The sequence below is a fragment of the Protopterus annectens genome, chromosome 3.part1 (assembly GCF_019279795.1).
Source record: "Protopterus annectens isolate FY-2018-M chromosome 3.part1, PAN1.0, whole genome shotgun sequence".
NCBI classification, from domain to species: domain Eukaryota; kingdom Metazoa; phylum Chordata; order Ceratodontiformes; family Protopteridae; genus Protopterus; species Protopterus annectens.
This window is the reverse complement of record NC_056732.1, coordinates 573353168-573369538: the sequence shown is the minus strand read 5'-3', so window position 1 is coordinate 573369538 and position 16371 is coordinate 573353168. Positions and strand designations below refer to the sequence as shown.

At 34.6% G+C, this 16371-nt stretch overlaps 1 protein-coding gene across 1 annotated transcript in view; it reads right to left on the bottom strand.

The window, feature by feature from the left end:
• Window positions 1-16371, bottom strand: part of PLCL2 (phospholipase C like 2) — a 1801981-nt gene that overhangs the window by 798885 nt on the left and 986725 nt on the right. Inside the window, exon 3 of the mRNA XM_044066972.1 lies at window positions 15233-15436. Coding sequence (XP_043922907.1) covers window positions 15233-15436 — 204 coding nt within the window. The remainder of the gene's footprint in view (window positions 1-15232; window positions 15437-16371) is intronic.

The following is a 16371-nucleotide window of genomic DNA, read 5'->3' as shown; positions in this document are numbered from 1 at the left end:
TGCAGTGCAGTATAATCCTCTATATTCCCAGATCAAAGGAATTTTGATAAGAAATTGGAACGTTTTTAAAACCAACACTGATGTTTTTCATACTTTGGGTGACAAACCCATTTTGTTTACGAAGGTGGTTCAACCTTAAGTCTTTACTAGAGACAGGTAGTAGTTGTAGTACTAAACATGGTAAAAGATGTGGAAGTAGACCATGTGGAAGGTGTTCATATTGTTCATATATATTGCAAGATTCTTCTATTTCCCTTGACAACAAAAACAAAAGTCATGTCTTCTTAAAAAGTGGTAGTTGTTCTAACAAGTTAGTTTATATAGCCATCTGTAGCACCTGTTCTTCCTTCTATTTAGGGAAAACAGAGAGAATGTTCAAAACTAGAATATATGAGCATCTCTATGATATTAAAAATAAAAAAGATACTAATGCTTTATATAAGCACAGCATTATATGTGATGGTTTTCTAAGCTTCAAGTTTGGTATACTCGAATTTGTAACTGTTGAAATAAGGGGTGGGGATTGGCAAAATGCATTATATAAGAAAGAGTTATTGTGACAGTTAAGACTAGCTGCTGATTATCCACCTGGGCTCAACGAGCATATTACTATAATGCCAATTCTCAAAGAGAAGGCAAATCAAATTTAGCAATGTTTACAATGCTTTTTGCAACTGTTTTTGTGACAGTATTTTTTGCACTAATTGTGTACTATATTAAGGTTATGTTATGTGGACATGGCCATTTATGATGAAATTATTTATTTTATTGAAACTAATTCTTGCTTGCATACTTTAGTATGTCCTCTTCCCGTAAATGGAATTGGTTGGTTTAGAACCAATGGCAGACCAGCAACTTGTATTTAAATGTAAAATTCATAATGGCAGTTTGTTCTGAAGAAGTCATACTTATTGATGAAAGCGCTTAACCTGTTTGTTTTATTATTTTTATATTAAACTAAGATTGTGGGCTCGCAACGCTGTGCTCTTTTATTTTTCTTAGTTCTGAGCAATGTTGGGTGTTAGTTCTTAACTTACTGATATAGTTAAGGAATTATTTGTAGTTCTTTTTGCTTTAGGTGGCTATTTTAATTTCATAGTCAACTTTGGGCTTCCTAATGGTCCTTTTATGCACATTACTAGTTTACTTAAGTGTGCTCTTAAGGAGATAGAAAATAAGACATCTTATAAGCATGAAATAATTTCTTTCTCTTATTATAAAATTTATTTATACGGCATCCCACCATGGAGATTTGTTTTAAATTTCTCATTATATTGTTGTGAATAGGGACTGTCTTATGCAACTACTGAATTCTACTAAGTGGGAGTGAAAGCCAGAGGCATAGGCAATAGCTTTAGCAATGGGATTCACTGCAGGAGGATTAAAGAAAAATGCATTTAGGAAATCAAGTAAGTGAAAAAAGATTTTCTTTTGAGAAGTCCCTAAATACAGAGGTATTTAAAGAGAAGTACTACCAGTTTTATAAGGAAAAGATCGCTACTGCATTATCTGATTTAAAAAGGCAGGGTGATGCATATGGAGATATGCAAGAAGTGGCCATACTTGTGAGGACTACATCATGGTTATTGTGGCCCCTACTAGGATGGTTAACTATTTGTAAAAGAGAGTTAGCATTTTTAATGTCAACAAAGCTTTGCACATGCCAACCATTGGCAGTGTAGGCCCATCAGTATGCTGACATATAGTTGAAGTCCTCTAGTGGGAAGTGCAATGTATTAAATTCACTATTGTACTCAGAAGGGGACATGGAGGGTGTTTTGTAGCAAGCTAAGAAGTGGCAATTAATCTTGTTTATTGTGATATGGGCATCTAGGAGTTCAAATTAAAATTTACTAAGTTGGAATGTTCATCAAATAACCTCTGCTTAAAAGGGCATTATGGGGGCAGGAAAGGCTTTAGTCAGCATGTGAAAGTCTTGGTAAGAGAGGCATAGACCATTCCTGACAAAGTAGGAAGGCTTGTCAGTTATCTCATCCTAAGCTGACATGCATGGATCTCTCTAGCAAGACAGCAAATACCAAATAAAGACATTAATATAAAGGAAAAGAACAAAGGGAATGTATAACAAATCTTTTTTATAAGAAACTAATATAAGAAAAGGATGGTATCTACTAAATTAAGGAACAGGAAAAGGAATAATTTAAGGATTCTTTCAGTGAATATCAATAGTATAAAATATTACAAGAAGGATAGCAATTTTAGAATAGTGTAATAAATGTGATGTTGATATTATCATTCTTGAAAATATAAGAATTTTGACATATGAAGAAAAATTATAGATAGAAAAAATATGGGAAGGAGAAATAATATGGAGCATACGGAATGAGCAGTGTTCAGGAATAGTAGTTCAATGCAGAAGAGAAGTGAAACTTTTGGATGTTATATTAGTTAAAATGGGAACAATTATAGATATAAGAGAGAAAGAAAGGGTTTACATAATTATTGGTATATACACTTATGTGTTTAGTAAAGAAAGGGAGAATTTATTTCAGAAAATATTGGATTATGCTGTTGGAAATATGGAAATAATTACAGGAGATTTCAACTGTGATTTAAGGGGAAATAGAAAGTGTAAAAAATATGATGGAAGTAATGAAATGTGGAAAATTGGTTATGAAATAAATTATATTTAAGGAGAGGTACTTTAAAATCAGAAATTGATTTTTTTTTTTTTGTATCAGAAGGAAAATGTACAATGGAAGAAGAAATGTATTACAACACATTTCTCAGATCATTTGGCAATATGCTTGGAAATATATAATAATAAATGACATATAAAAATGGGAAATGGGATAAAATAATAAATGAAAAGGAATGCAATAAAAACAGGAAAGAATTATATTAATCAATTATGGAAGGACCATATTACTATGTAGGCATTTTATGTTACTTGGTCAGAATGGTGGATTACTTTTAAAAGAAAAAATAAGGATATTTATTTAATTTGGCAAAACACAGTAAGAAAAAAGAAAATCAGAGATATGCTAAAACATATAGAGATATAATGGATAATTTAGAAAATAATAACAGAGAATATTATGAAAAGAAAAATAAATTTATAAAAAAAATTACAAGAAAATTAAAAAATATATATTGCATGCATCAAAATATTTTTACAAGGAAGAAAATAAGAAGTTTCACCTCATCTAAGTAAGATAGCAAAGGAGTAATGTAATGAGAGAAATGAAAGCTAAAGAAGATAATATCAAGAAAAGTCAGCAATAAACTATGGAAATTGTTGTAAGGTATGTGGAAGAAATGTTTAGTAAAAAAAAGACAGTATACGGACATGGGAAGTAAAAAAATATTCTGAACAAATTAATAGAGAATCTGAAAACAAGATTACACTATATGAACTATAAAAAGTGTTTAAATAGTTAAATGTAGAATCAGCATCCAGTCTGGATGGTATTGGGTTTGAAATGTATAAAAATCTAGAAAGATGGCAGAAAAAATACTTACTATGTGTATTTAATGAATGGTTAAATGAAGGATTAAAGTATAAGGAATTGTTTAGTGAGATACTAAAATTTATATGGAAAAGGGAGAAAAAGAAGATATAAAAATATAGGGACTAATAGTTGTAAATAATATAGACTATAAGATAGTAATGAAAATAATACAAAAATTTGAGAATAACATGCAATATATAATCGAGGAAAGTGCATACTGTATAAAAGTAAAAGGATGTGAAGCATTATTAATGACAGTGAGAGAAATAACAGATAATATAAATAGAAAGAAGACAACACATAACTTATGATAGGTAATATTAAAACATTTGATTCAAAAATGTATGATAGTTGATATTAACAAAGCATTTAATTTAATACAGCATGATAAACTGTAGGAAATGATGCTAAGTACAACATTAAATAAATCAAGCAAGTATGTATAATGACATATAAAATAATAAACTAAGAGTCTTAGTCAATGGTTGGCTAAGAAAATGAACAGATATAAATAATAGGACATTTTGTCTTATACCATGAGTAGTATTTTATTTGCTTTAGCCATGAATACAAGAGTTAGGGTACTCCGAAAATGAAGAATGCAGATTTTATACTTTAAACGGAAGCTGAAGTTCCAGGTATGATGTCATATGCAGATGATTACTATTATAAATAATAATAATGAATGGAAAAGAGAAGTTATCTATTTAGTTAAAAGTTTAAAGAAAAGAGGTATGACAATAAAAAAAAAATAAACAAATGGGTTATACAATAAAAATAGCAGGTATACAATTTTCTATGCAAGCAATATCGATTCTAGGGATACATTTTGATGAAGAAGGCAATAAGAAAGGAGAGGATAAAATAATAAAGGAAATAACAGACATTTGTATATTATTGAAAAATACAGATTAGCATATATGAAAACAACAAATTTAATTAATTCAGTATTAATAAGTAAGATGGTATATTTATCCAGTGTTGACATGATTCCTAGAATGTATGAAAAACTTTTATTAAAATTATTCTTCCCCTTTACATGAGGATTGAGATTAAATCCTGCTAAAGGGGGTGTTTTATACATGAAGAAAGAAAAAAGGGGATTAGGTATGACAAGATGCTGCATCTTTAAATTTGCACAAGGGGTTAAAATGGTTAAAAAATGTGAAATTAGTGAAGAATGTATTTAAATATAAGGAATTCTGGGGAAAGAATACAATGTAATGAAAAACAAAAGAATGTTTTAGTGAAGAAATAGAGAATTATCAACAAAAGATAAGAATGTGGAACATAAAGACTGATAAAGTGGAAGAAAATAGAAAAAATATTGCATAAAATATTACAAGGAAATATTATTGTATTAATCCACAGGAAAATATTCCAGAAGTAAAGATTAAAAAGCAAATTACAGAATGAAAGAAATGGTGTAGACGTTATGTTGAATGTCATGAGAATAAAAAATACCTGTAAACGCAAATATGCCTTACAAAAAGAAAAATGAAACAATATGTTTGCATTGTGGAGATGAACAGCAGAACACGTTTTTCTAAAATATGAGAGAGGTAAAAAACTGTGGAATAAATTATATATAGAAAATGTTAAGAATAATGAGGATATAAATACTGATATGACTGAATATAGATATTATGAGTATATAAACAAAAATCAGAAGTGGATTTAGGTAAAAACATGTTTTATGTAGTATGGGTATTATGGAATAAAATAATTAATGAAATTATGTTTAATAGAAAATAGATATTGTCAATAATATTAAAAAGTTTAGATGATAGCTATAGAAAAAAGAGTGGAGCTCAATATTAAAATATATACATATATATATATATATATATATATATATATATATATATATCAAGACTGATCTGTAAAAACATGAAAATGATTTCAAATTATTGTATGAACTTGTAAATGTGTATAAATATACGTAAATATGTATATAAATAAAGGACCCTTACTCTTTTTGATAAGTGTCAGCGGATCTTTGCATCCACCTAAGCTACCACCAACTCAATCAAATGGGCCTTCATTTAACATCTCAACTAAAGGATGACACACTCAGGAGTGTAGTACCCCCTTATGTTGTACTGCAGTATCAGTTAACCCTATAGTTAGTAAAGCAAAAGGGAACAGTAGAATACAAACAACAAGGTGCAAAAATGCAATGTTATTTAACCTTAATAATACAACAGTCAGCAGAAAAAAATGGTAATTTCAGCAATCTACCCCACGAGAAGTATAGCCAGTAAGTAAATAAAGCAGAAAAAGAAACAGTGATTTCACTGTATGAAATAAGGCAGTAGGAAAATCAATAACAGTAATACAACTAGGTTGTGACAAAGAAGGCACTTAAACATGTATCATATACAAGGATATAACAGTGTGCAAAGTATGAAATGAGACCTTTGTTTTGTAAGGAAACATATAGCTTTTGCTAAGGTGTCATGCTGGTACTGCCATTTAGGGGAGAGGGCAATGAATCTACAAATTTGATATGACAGTGTCTGAAGTATTGAAAGGCTATTTTTGGAGGCAAATTATGCTATTAGTAATCCATATTCTATTTATGCTTGAAGAATGCACTTTCCTTGGCACTTCTCCCTCTTGGAAAAAGGAGATAGGATTTTTTTTCTTGCACAAAAAAGAGATCTGGAAATTTTGACTTTAGTCACAGTTATGTAGTGGTTGAAAGTTAGATGGTTATCAATCCAAACTCCCAAGGTAATGGAAATTATCACTTATCCCAACTGGGGTATGGTTGTTACAGAGACGTTCCTATTTGGGGAAAGGGTTTCAAATTTTTGCTTTGATCTGAATATTATGGATTTTTTCTTTCCTGAGGATTAGAAGGAGGTATATTTCTGTAGTCAGTTAAAGGCACATTTAACATTATTCTGTACACAAGTTCTGATAGCAGAAGGGGATGAACTGGACTGTCATATCATCAGCTTACATTGTGTTTGACAGGCAGTTGCTTCATTAAGATAGAGAACATTGAGGGAGAAAGGACTGAGACATTGGGGTACTTCATTGTATAATTTGGCAATAGAAGAAGATGTTCCAATTTTGAGTATGAAGAATATACAGAAAAGGAAATTTTCAAGCCACACAAAGGCTTTGGTGCTATTTCCAATAGCAAATAGAGAGTGTAAGAGTAGCAAATGATCTACATAGTCAAAGGTTTTACTTAGATCAATAAAGATAGCACTTGTTTGATCACCTTTGTACATGTTGGTTAGTATGTCATATGTGTGGGTGTACACAGTGTTCATTGCATTGTGGCCAGGCCAGAAGTCATGCTAGTGTCAGGTCAGCAAAGAGTATGCTTGTAATGAAGTGACAGCAAATTAATTTTTCAGTTCGCCAAGAATAAGAAGAAATGAAATGGGTATGAACACTTTTGCTGAGGCACACTGAGAAATCTTTAAAAAGGGAGTAAAAGAAGCTTGGTTTCATACCACAAGCATTACACTGTGACATAGACAGACATTACAGAAGTGAAATAAGGGACTGATTATATATTCCTGATCAAACTGAGAAATCAAGGCAAAAGATCATTGGACCAGAAACGTCACTGAATGGTAAGCGATTTTTAATCCCTTTCATTATCTGGCATGGCTTAGTGGTAAATCACTTTGGCTATGGTGTGCAAGGTCCTGGGTTTGAGCCTTGCAGAGGCTGTTTATTTTACTGTCTGTTGGTATAATGGTTAAGGTGATTACCATAGAGACATAAGGTGCAGAGTTTGATTCTCACATGAGGTAATTGGCTAGGCTTAAAATGGCCCAAAAGGGCAGTTAGCCTAGTATGAGTCTATGAACATTCCTATCTATGAACATTTTGACATGGGAGAAGTAGACTCAGAGTGTAAAGTGGAGGTTCAAGGGAGTTGAATATGAGAATACAGAAGTTTGGGAGATTAGCAAATTCATGAAACAAGTCTGACGGGTTTAATGTTTCCAGATTCTGTTTGGAGTCATCTACCACATGTGTTGTAGTAAAGGAATGGCCAAAAATACTGTTATCTTCTGGAAATGTTTAGTTTAATAAAACTGGAGGATTCTTGGTTTTGTAGATGGGTAGGTGGATTTATAACAACTGCTTTTCTGCTAAGACTACAAAGAGTGATTCATTTGTGCTTGTTTTGGGAGTCGAGTCTTTTTTCCCAATTTTCCAAGGCTGAGTTCCTAATTTTTAAGAAAGATGTTGGTTCATGATAATCAAATGCTTTTGGTTTGATTTAAATATCTTGAAGATAACTGAAAAATGCTTGTCTTGAAGAGGATACAGTTGTTTTTTGTGAGAAGAGAAGGGGCTAAAGACAGGTCTGTACATTGGAGGATCAGTGACCAGTCAGTTTTCTTTCCCTGCATCTACTTTTAGGGTGATGGTGTTTTTGGAGTTATAGCCCAAATGGTTATAACTTTAGGTGTCAATTTGGTTGGGCAGACTGAGACAGTAAAATTAATTGGTGAGCAGTCAGCTTGAAAGTTAGGAGATCCAGCTTGGGATGATTGTAATGGCGTGGTCAAGAAGTGAGTGGTTGTTAGTTTCACGTTGGGCCTTATGAGGCTACTGATCATTTGCTTGAGGTTGTACTTCAAGAGAAAGTACTGAATGTCATTGTGGCATGGTCTTAAGAGGTTAATATTGAAGTATCATAAAAAAGAAGGTTTGTGTATAGACAGGCAGCGGAATTCTAAAATCGGTGTTTTGAATTTGTCAGAGGAGGATGGAGTTAATTGGTAGGCAAATTGCAGAATGGGTGGACAGGTGTTAAGTAGCTGAATTGTTTCTAATATTCATTTAGGGCCATAATCATTGAGGCAGCCAGCTTGTGAAGTGGTATGTATCTGCAGGTTGTTTTTGTAAAGGATGAGTTTACTACTGCTGTTTCATTTGCATGGATGAGAATTAAACATATAAGAGCACCCTTGGAAGAATTACTATGATTACAGGCATCATTCTTGACCCAAGACTTTGTGACAACAATGAAGTCAGCAGGGTATGTAGTTAAGAATGAATGCACTTGGTCTAATTTATTCTGATACTACCAGTTTTGATAAGGATAAATGTAGATAGTGAAGGGTGGGAGGGTGGCACAATGGATAAGATGTTTACCTTATGTAAGGTTTGATTCTAACATGGGGCAACTGGCTAGGCTTAAAATGGACCACAAGAGCAGTTAGCCTAGCACTAATCTATGAGCCTGTGAATCTATAATGGAAATAGTGTTTGGCAGTATAAGGGTGATAAGAAGGGCCTGGGTTGGATTTAGTGTTGCTTTTAAAATGAAAAATACAGGCACAACTTTGAAAATATATTTTGGATATTGCTAAATATGTGTAGATATAGATATTTATTAAAGATGTAATGGGAATCTGTATTTTTGTAAAGACATGAAGGTGGGAGGAGGAAGGGGAACTTTTGAAGTGAAACAGATGTGCAAATGGGGTGTGTACAATTTAAATAGTAGAAAAGGAGGAGGCAACTCAAGCTACAAGGCACGTAGATTGTTCCTTTGGTGGATTGGGAGTGGATATGGGTGAGGAGCTTACTAGATAATTTGATGGAGTGGTGACAGTTTAGGAAGATAACTACAGAAGTGTATGTTAAAGAATGCATAGGGGAAATAGTGTAAGGGAATGTTGCTACTGAATTATCTCTGTTGCACTGGGTTTACATAAAGGAACTGTTAGGTTAGGACAAGGCTATAAACCACAGCATGTGGCTACTTAGAATATACTTCACTGCACTGCCTGTTGCAGCTATGCTGTATTGTACTGCCATGAGAAAGAGTACATCCCCACATAACAAGCACAGCAATGTCCGGTATGCAGTCATATATTATTTACTTATTTTATTACGGTTTTATAATCAGGTGAGTGGGCTGGTCAACAGACATTTTTTTTCAGCCATGATCCAATCCAAATAGGCACAAAGTGAAATAAAAATGTTAAGGTGAACAGACATTTTACAAGATATTTATAGACAAAAAGTATTCATACAAACAGATAAAAAATTACTTATAAAACATGTCACAAGTTACAGTATATCCAGTTGCAGATATATTACATACAGAGAAAACACAGAGGTATTTAATCAAAACAGTACAAATTAAGGGGTTTGGCTGCTACACAAAGCTGAAGAAATTGCATCATGAATCTTTGAGCACCGCCTTTTTCAGTTCAAATTTGAATGTGTCTAGGGTGGTTTCCTGCCTGATATTTGCTGGTATTAACTGGTCCTGTGTACCTTCATGAAAATAAGAAAATTGGATATTTTTTATATACCACAGTGAACTGGAGTAGTCTGCAGTGATATAAAAGACATACTATGGAAGAGGCATGTACATATCTGTGCAATATGTCTATGAATACGTGAATCTGTCTGCATTAATTCTGCAATACTAATTTATACACTGTTGGAGGGGAAGTTATTGGTTGATAACTGGCTTGCAGGTTCACTTTTAAGGAGGATTATAGTTTTTCTCATTGCTATCACAGTGATTTTGGTTCAAGATGTGCTTATAAACCTTTCATAACCAGAACTAAATCATGAAGCAAATTTTTTTTTCCAAATTTTATTAAAATACATTCATAACAATTATGCAGGCTAAAAACAATTCCAATACATACAAAAGCCAAAACTATTTACAAAATTAGCCAACAGAACAAACACAATACACAGACTTATTTATTTATTTATTTTTATGAATTCTTAAACCACCTCACTATCCTCAAAACACAGTAGACAGAGTTAAATACTTAAAGGAAATCAATAACAAATTCCAGGACCCAAGAACCAACCCCCACCCCCCCACCCCCCCAAGTGAAAATAGAGCAAGCAGACTACACAACCTCTTGTAAATCTTCTCACAGTAAAACTACCTGATCTCCTCTTCCTCTACTAAATCGGATTACCATGTTGTTCTCCCAAATATTGGGCCTAAGGAGACCACTTACTTAAAAACTTTAGTTTAGACATACTGCTCCAGTGGTATACAGGGATAAAGCACTGATTACGACCAAGGTAACTGGGTGTCTGATGGACTGATAAGGAGGGATGGGTGTTACCATCCCTGGTGGGTGGGGGGTTCCATGGGCACCACTCCCGTGATGATCCTTGGTGGAGGCTAGGACTTCACACTAAGAGACACAAGTCAAAGGGGAGGGGTAGGGTGGGAACAAGGCTGAGCTGCTGCAGAGTTACAATGATAAGCTGGACATCCACATTGAATGTTCGCCTCTCAACTGTACCACATGGGACCAATGGAGTGGGAAATGACAGGGTACTGCATAAAATAAGAACCCCCTCATAGATGTGAATGACCAGACCCCAGGATGCCTCCAAATTTTGTGTCAGCCCCAGCTCTACCAGAAATAGTCTCTGGGAGCAAAGGAGGTAGTCGGTAAACCTGGCAATGAACGTATGAGAAGATATAAATTTGTACGTATCATTCAGAGAAGGTGTACCACAGAATAAAGAAAATAGTGCAGCTGGGGCTACAAGTTTATGTTTATTAAGGTGCCTTGACAATGCATAAGTAAAAAATAAAATATGTTAAACCATAAGCAATAATATGGATAATAATGAATAGGTAAAATAAAAAAATAAAGATGATGCATGAGGACAAACAAAACCCCATAAAGATATCAATTTAGATCCCTACGAATTGATATTGCTTAAAAAGCCTTCTCCATTCATCAGTTCTGAAAATAACTGTCTTAATTCTCTAGGATGAGGTTTATCAGGTTTATTACTTACACTAACAATCTTCAGTGTTCACTTGCTTAGCCACAGTCAGAACCAACATCAGGAGTAGGGTCTTTGACTTACCTATACCAGGGCACATAATAGGGCTCAAAAAGTAAAAATCTTTTAAAAGCTCTTTATCAGTCCCTAGAATATAATTACCTGAACCTTCTGTTTTAAAGCATATAAACGTGGACATCACCAAAAGATATGTAACAGTTACCTAACATGTAACAGCTCCACGTTACCTAGTGTTACATGCACCACAGAAAATATTTAATTTAACTTTAAGGGGCTATAAAAATATTTATAGAAGCACTTCCATGCAAAAATTCTAAATTTCCTAGCCACACTCACATCCCACATCATTTCTGCCATTAAAGTCCACCTTTCCACATTTACCGTAAAGTTTAAAAGTCTCCCAATTTGCCTTAATTGTATGCAAAGAAAATTTATCTAACACTGTAATAGTTCTTATTATATTATTATTATATTAGAGATCGATCCTGACTCTAGAGGTTGGGGTTTCTTTGCATCTCAGAAGTTTTTCACTATCCTGGACAACTTTAGAAGCCTCCAATATGTTTTAATTCTTCTCTTGAGCTGATCTCTTATTAAGTCTTGTTTAAACTCCCAATTAAGTGGAAATACAAATTCAGTCCATGCTTCACCCCAGTCCAAAATGTCATGTCTTCTTCTCATTAGATATCAAAATTGCAAATGTAACTTGTGCTGCCTTCATCTCCAATTATAATTATGATCTCACTCATTAAAAGCGCCAATGGTTTGTATACTTATGGTGCTAAACTAGGATTCCTGAAACTAGGATCCACCTCCAGACCCACCATAATATTCCTTTCCAGTCACCCTGTACTTTCAAAACAATTCTAACCATAAAATAAAGCATATTTTCCATAAAACATGATGGTTAAAGGCTTGCATTCTTAATATAATAGCCAAATTTCCAACCATGCAGCAATACACCTTCATATTTGAACCTGCAACCCCCCTTAAATGCACGGTAAAAGGACTTCCTCCCAGGCTACCCTTGGTTAACCTCCAGCCCATAAAAAATACTTCATCAGTAGACTGAGCTTAGAAAAAAATTATCAGTGATTAACCAGATGCCCTCCTACAAATAAAGACCATTGTGCTTTTGAGCTGGGCATAATTTTGTCCCAAAATAATTTGTACACTATTGCTTACATGGTACACATTTATCTATATCCCTGCATATAACAAAGACAGCTACACTACTTGGCAGAAATAAGGCAACACAAATAAAAACAATTTTTTTTCTAGCTGCAGTTGTTAGCACCTGCAAGTAGAAAGCAAATTTGTTATTTGTAGATGTGTCATACAGAATATGTGCATACAAGTGAGGGACAATAATTTGCTCTGAGGGCAAAACATAGACTCATTGTCTAAAATCCTTCTTCTTTAACAATGGTTTATACACATGTACTGAAGAGCTTCTCTGAACTTCCCAACAAATACAGCTTAAAACTGGGATGAACATTTTTGGCATCAATGCTCTGGCACAAATAGATGAAGAAGACCAGATAATGATTTTACAGACAATATTAACAAGTGACCTATCAGTAAAGCAATATATCTCCTAACCTTTTGCTGTTCATGTTCACGGGAAAAGGATATTTAGTCTTTAGTTTGCTAAGCATACATAAATCCCTTCACAGCTTCACTTTTGGGTTTAAGCATACATAAATCCCTTCACAGCTTCACTTTTGGGTTTAACAGTGGAATCAAGAATCACACTACTCAGAAACCAGATATAATCTGCATTCTACTTCCCCCTTTAGAACTAAGAAGAAATTCCCAAAATTGGAAATCAGGTTAGTAGATGAAGTAGCCATGGCCACTTAAAGGGGTGCATCTGGATACAAAGAAGGCTTTTAGTGAATTTGCCCTGGAACAATAATCCTGGCCTGTGAGTAACAGATTTTCTAAAAGCAAGTAGTGCAAACATAAGTTCTGCACTAACTTTTTGCCACTATAAATAGACAGTAAATCAAGAGAAAGTAAAACAGCAAAGTAGAGACTGCTACAGCAGCAGGGTTTGTAAGACAAGACTAATTAAAATGACTGGGTGCATTGCAGTAAAGTAAAAATATCAGCAAATCATGTGTGAACTGCAGAAAAGCTAAGATGAGAATGAATGTTTCTGTCAAACAGCAGGCCTTTAAATTCTTCAGCCTCAAAGTAAGATGACTCAATACTGTTCTGAGCTGACATGGTTTTTCTGTACATTTCTGTCCTCCAACTTTCAACATACCTTCTGTATTTGGATGCATCCCTCATGCTCTTCTATATCACAGTGGTGATGTTATCCTAGTAGTACTGGTAAAATAAATGCCAAATAGTATAAGATGACATCATTCTTAGCCAATAACTGACAGCCTGCTGATCAGTACACAGAAGAGGTCTGATTCCTCTCAAAAACAAACATAGTGAGACAAAATTAGCTTGCATAGCAGCAATGGGTGCTGTTGCTGACCACTGTGATTCACTGAATTACCTAATGACCAAATATTATTTTGCATGCATCATTCATAAGGTGCACTTCAGCATAATGAATACAGTGGAAGTGGGGATAAAATTTGTTTATTAAGGTGTTTTTAATAAAGCACTTAACAATGTATAAATAAAAAAAATATATTAAAACATAAGCAGTAAGATGGACAGTAATGAATAGGTGAAACCAAAAAAAAATCTAAATGAATCATAAGCCAGATTAAAAAGATCAGTTTTCTAAGAATCTTTTATAAAATGGCTACAGTGGAGTATTCCACTTCTACTGAAATGGCTCCCGATGAGTGCTGCCTGACAGCAAACATATTGAGCATTTTATGCCTACAGGTGCACTCCTGGAACCTCTAAAACCCATAGTCCACTGGTAGAACCTAAATGAAATGATGAAAAACAGTTGCTAAGCTATACTAAAGCTTGGGACTAAACTTTGGGAGACACCAATACAAACTACAGATAACAATCTGGTCTTTGCGCATTGTTCTCCATGTGTTATGGAATGCCCCTACTCATGAACAAAATAGTACACCTGCAGTTCATCTTTAAGCCTGAGCATGCTGTTCCATAACTAATGAGAAGCAAAGGTTATATGTTCACTGCAACCTGCTATCTACATCACACAAGAAACAGAAACACTTAAGTCTATCAGAAATAGAATCAATTTTATGGTGACATCTGCATACATTCTAGTGCTACTGTTCATATTTACAGCTCCATTTTCACCACTCTTTCTTGTTAGTCAGTCCAACACCTTCCCTATCTGCAGCCTTCTCTATTGTGCAGACAAACAAAGCCCTGATCACATGCCTTGATCCACATCTGAACAGCAGGTGGTGAATTGTTGGCTGTCAGGATGGAAGCGAATGAACATCGTAAGTCTGTTCATCCTAAAGGAAGGAAAGTCAGCTCACTATCCAAGTGCTAACTAGTTCCTGATCAGGAAAGATGCCAGGGGAAGCATGCATGCAGCACTAGGCCTAGCACTGTAGGCCTTGTTTTGGGAAGAAATGTCCATCACCACCACAGGTGGGGGTAAGGGTAAAAGTACCCTATCTGTCTGGACGACAGATCATATTGTACAACTTGCATTTCTGCTCAGGCAAGTAAAGCCATTAGGATGTGGTAAGAGAAGAATTGTTGAAGAATCATTTGGTGGGAGAGACTTAGTAGTGGTGGGGAGATGAGAAATAGACAAAGTTAATAATAATCGTCATCATCATAATCATCATTATCATTTCACACGTGTTTGGTCCAACTTACACACCATCCCCCTCATTTGTTGGTCAGACCTAATGTTTTCCCATCTGATGTAACAAGGCCATAGTGAAGTAATGAAAAATAAATATAACCTTCACAGTAGCAAAAAAACTTAAAACCAGCAGGATCCTCAGATAAAGCAGCAACTTCAACATATCCACTTTATTAAATAAAAATATGCCTACCGTATCATATGTTGCCATAGCCTTTTTCAAAACTTCAGGAATTAATCCTTGTCCTTCCATAGTCGGGTACTGCTCCTTGAGATTGAATACCACAAGAGGGAGATTGTCACTGCTGAACAAGCGAGACGACAGGGCCAGTATGCACTGCATGAGATTTGCCACTGGAGAAATACCACACAATTCTTTGAAAGACACTACAGCATTCTGAAAAGCAATCAGAATTGAATAAATCAGTAGTAGTAATGGTAGTAGTAGTTCTTTATTTACCTACTTCATACATTTTGTGAACTGGGCATAGCCCTTTCATAGAAGAACAGAAGAAAAGATCCACAAACTGACTTAAATAACATTCAAACCTCGTGAACTGTTGTCTCAGCCATGCAATTCACATTTAGTACATATTACTCAAACTAGTAATACAGTGCCTAAAGACACTCTCCACAGCCCAGAAACCAGAAAAATCAGTTTATACACTGTAGCTTTGTAATGAGTGCTATGACTTAGTTTATCCTTAAAAGAGAGGAGCTCCAGTACAAAAGACGCACATCGTAGCAAATCTTGTTGTAGTGGCCTACGAACCTTTGGCTGTTTCCCAGAAGATGAGTTTACTCTTCATAGCTAGTTAAGGTGCACGCTGACAAGTAATTAAATATATGTTTACAGGTGGTGGCCTAGTGGGACACAAACTGGCTTTTTGAAGATCATCAAAACAAAGCCTGAAACTGTGAGACAGGAACAACAAGAGGACACATTCGTAAAATGAAAAGCAGAAAACATTTTTGTGTGTGCAGCTTCACTGAACACCTCATACCCCTGCAGCTCTGAATTACAATCCTCTATGAGATTACTGTATGGCAAGAAAAAGGTATGCAGTGACTTTGGCACATCAGTGGCTTGCAAAGTCTATAGTGACGGAATCAGATTGAATGCTGTTCTACTAACAATTGTGTAGTTTCCTGTTTGTCGCCAGAATTGTTGGCTGAGAATTACAACTTCACAAAATTTGCTTAAGTGTTGAAGGCAATGAGTGAAATTCTGAAAACTGGAAAGGGAGGATGGGGGTACAGAGTACCTACTAGAGATGCCGAGGAGAAGGAAAACTAATACAGGAAATACTGCTGCAACCCAGTATAGTGTGA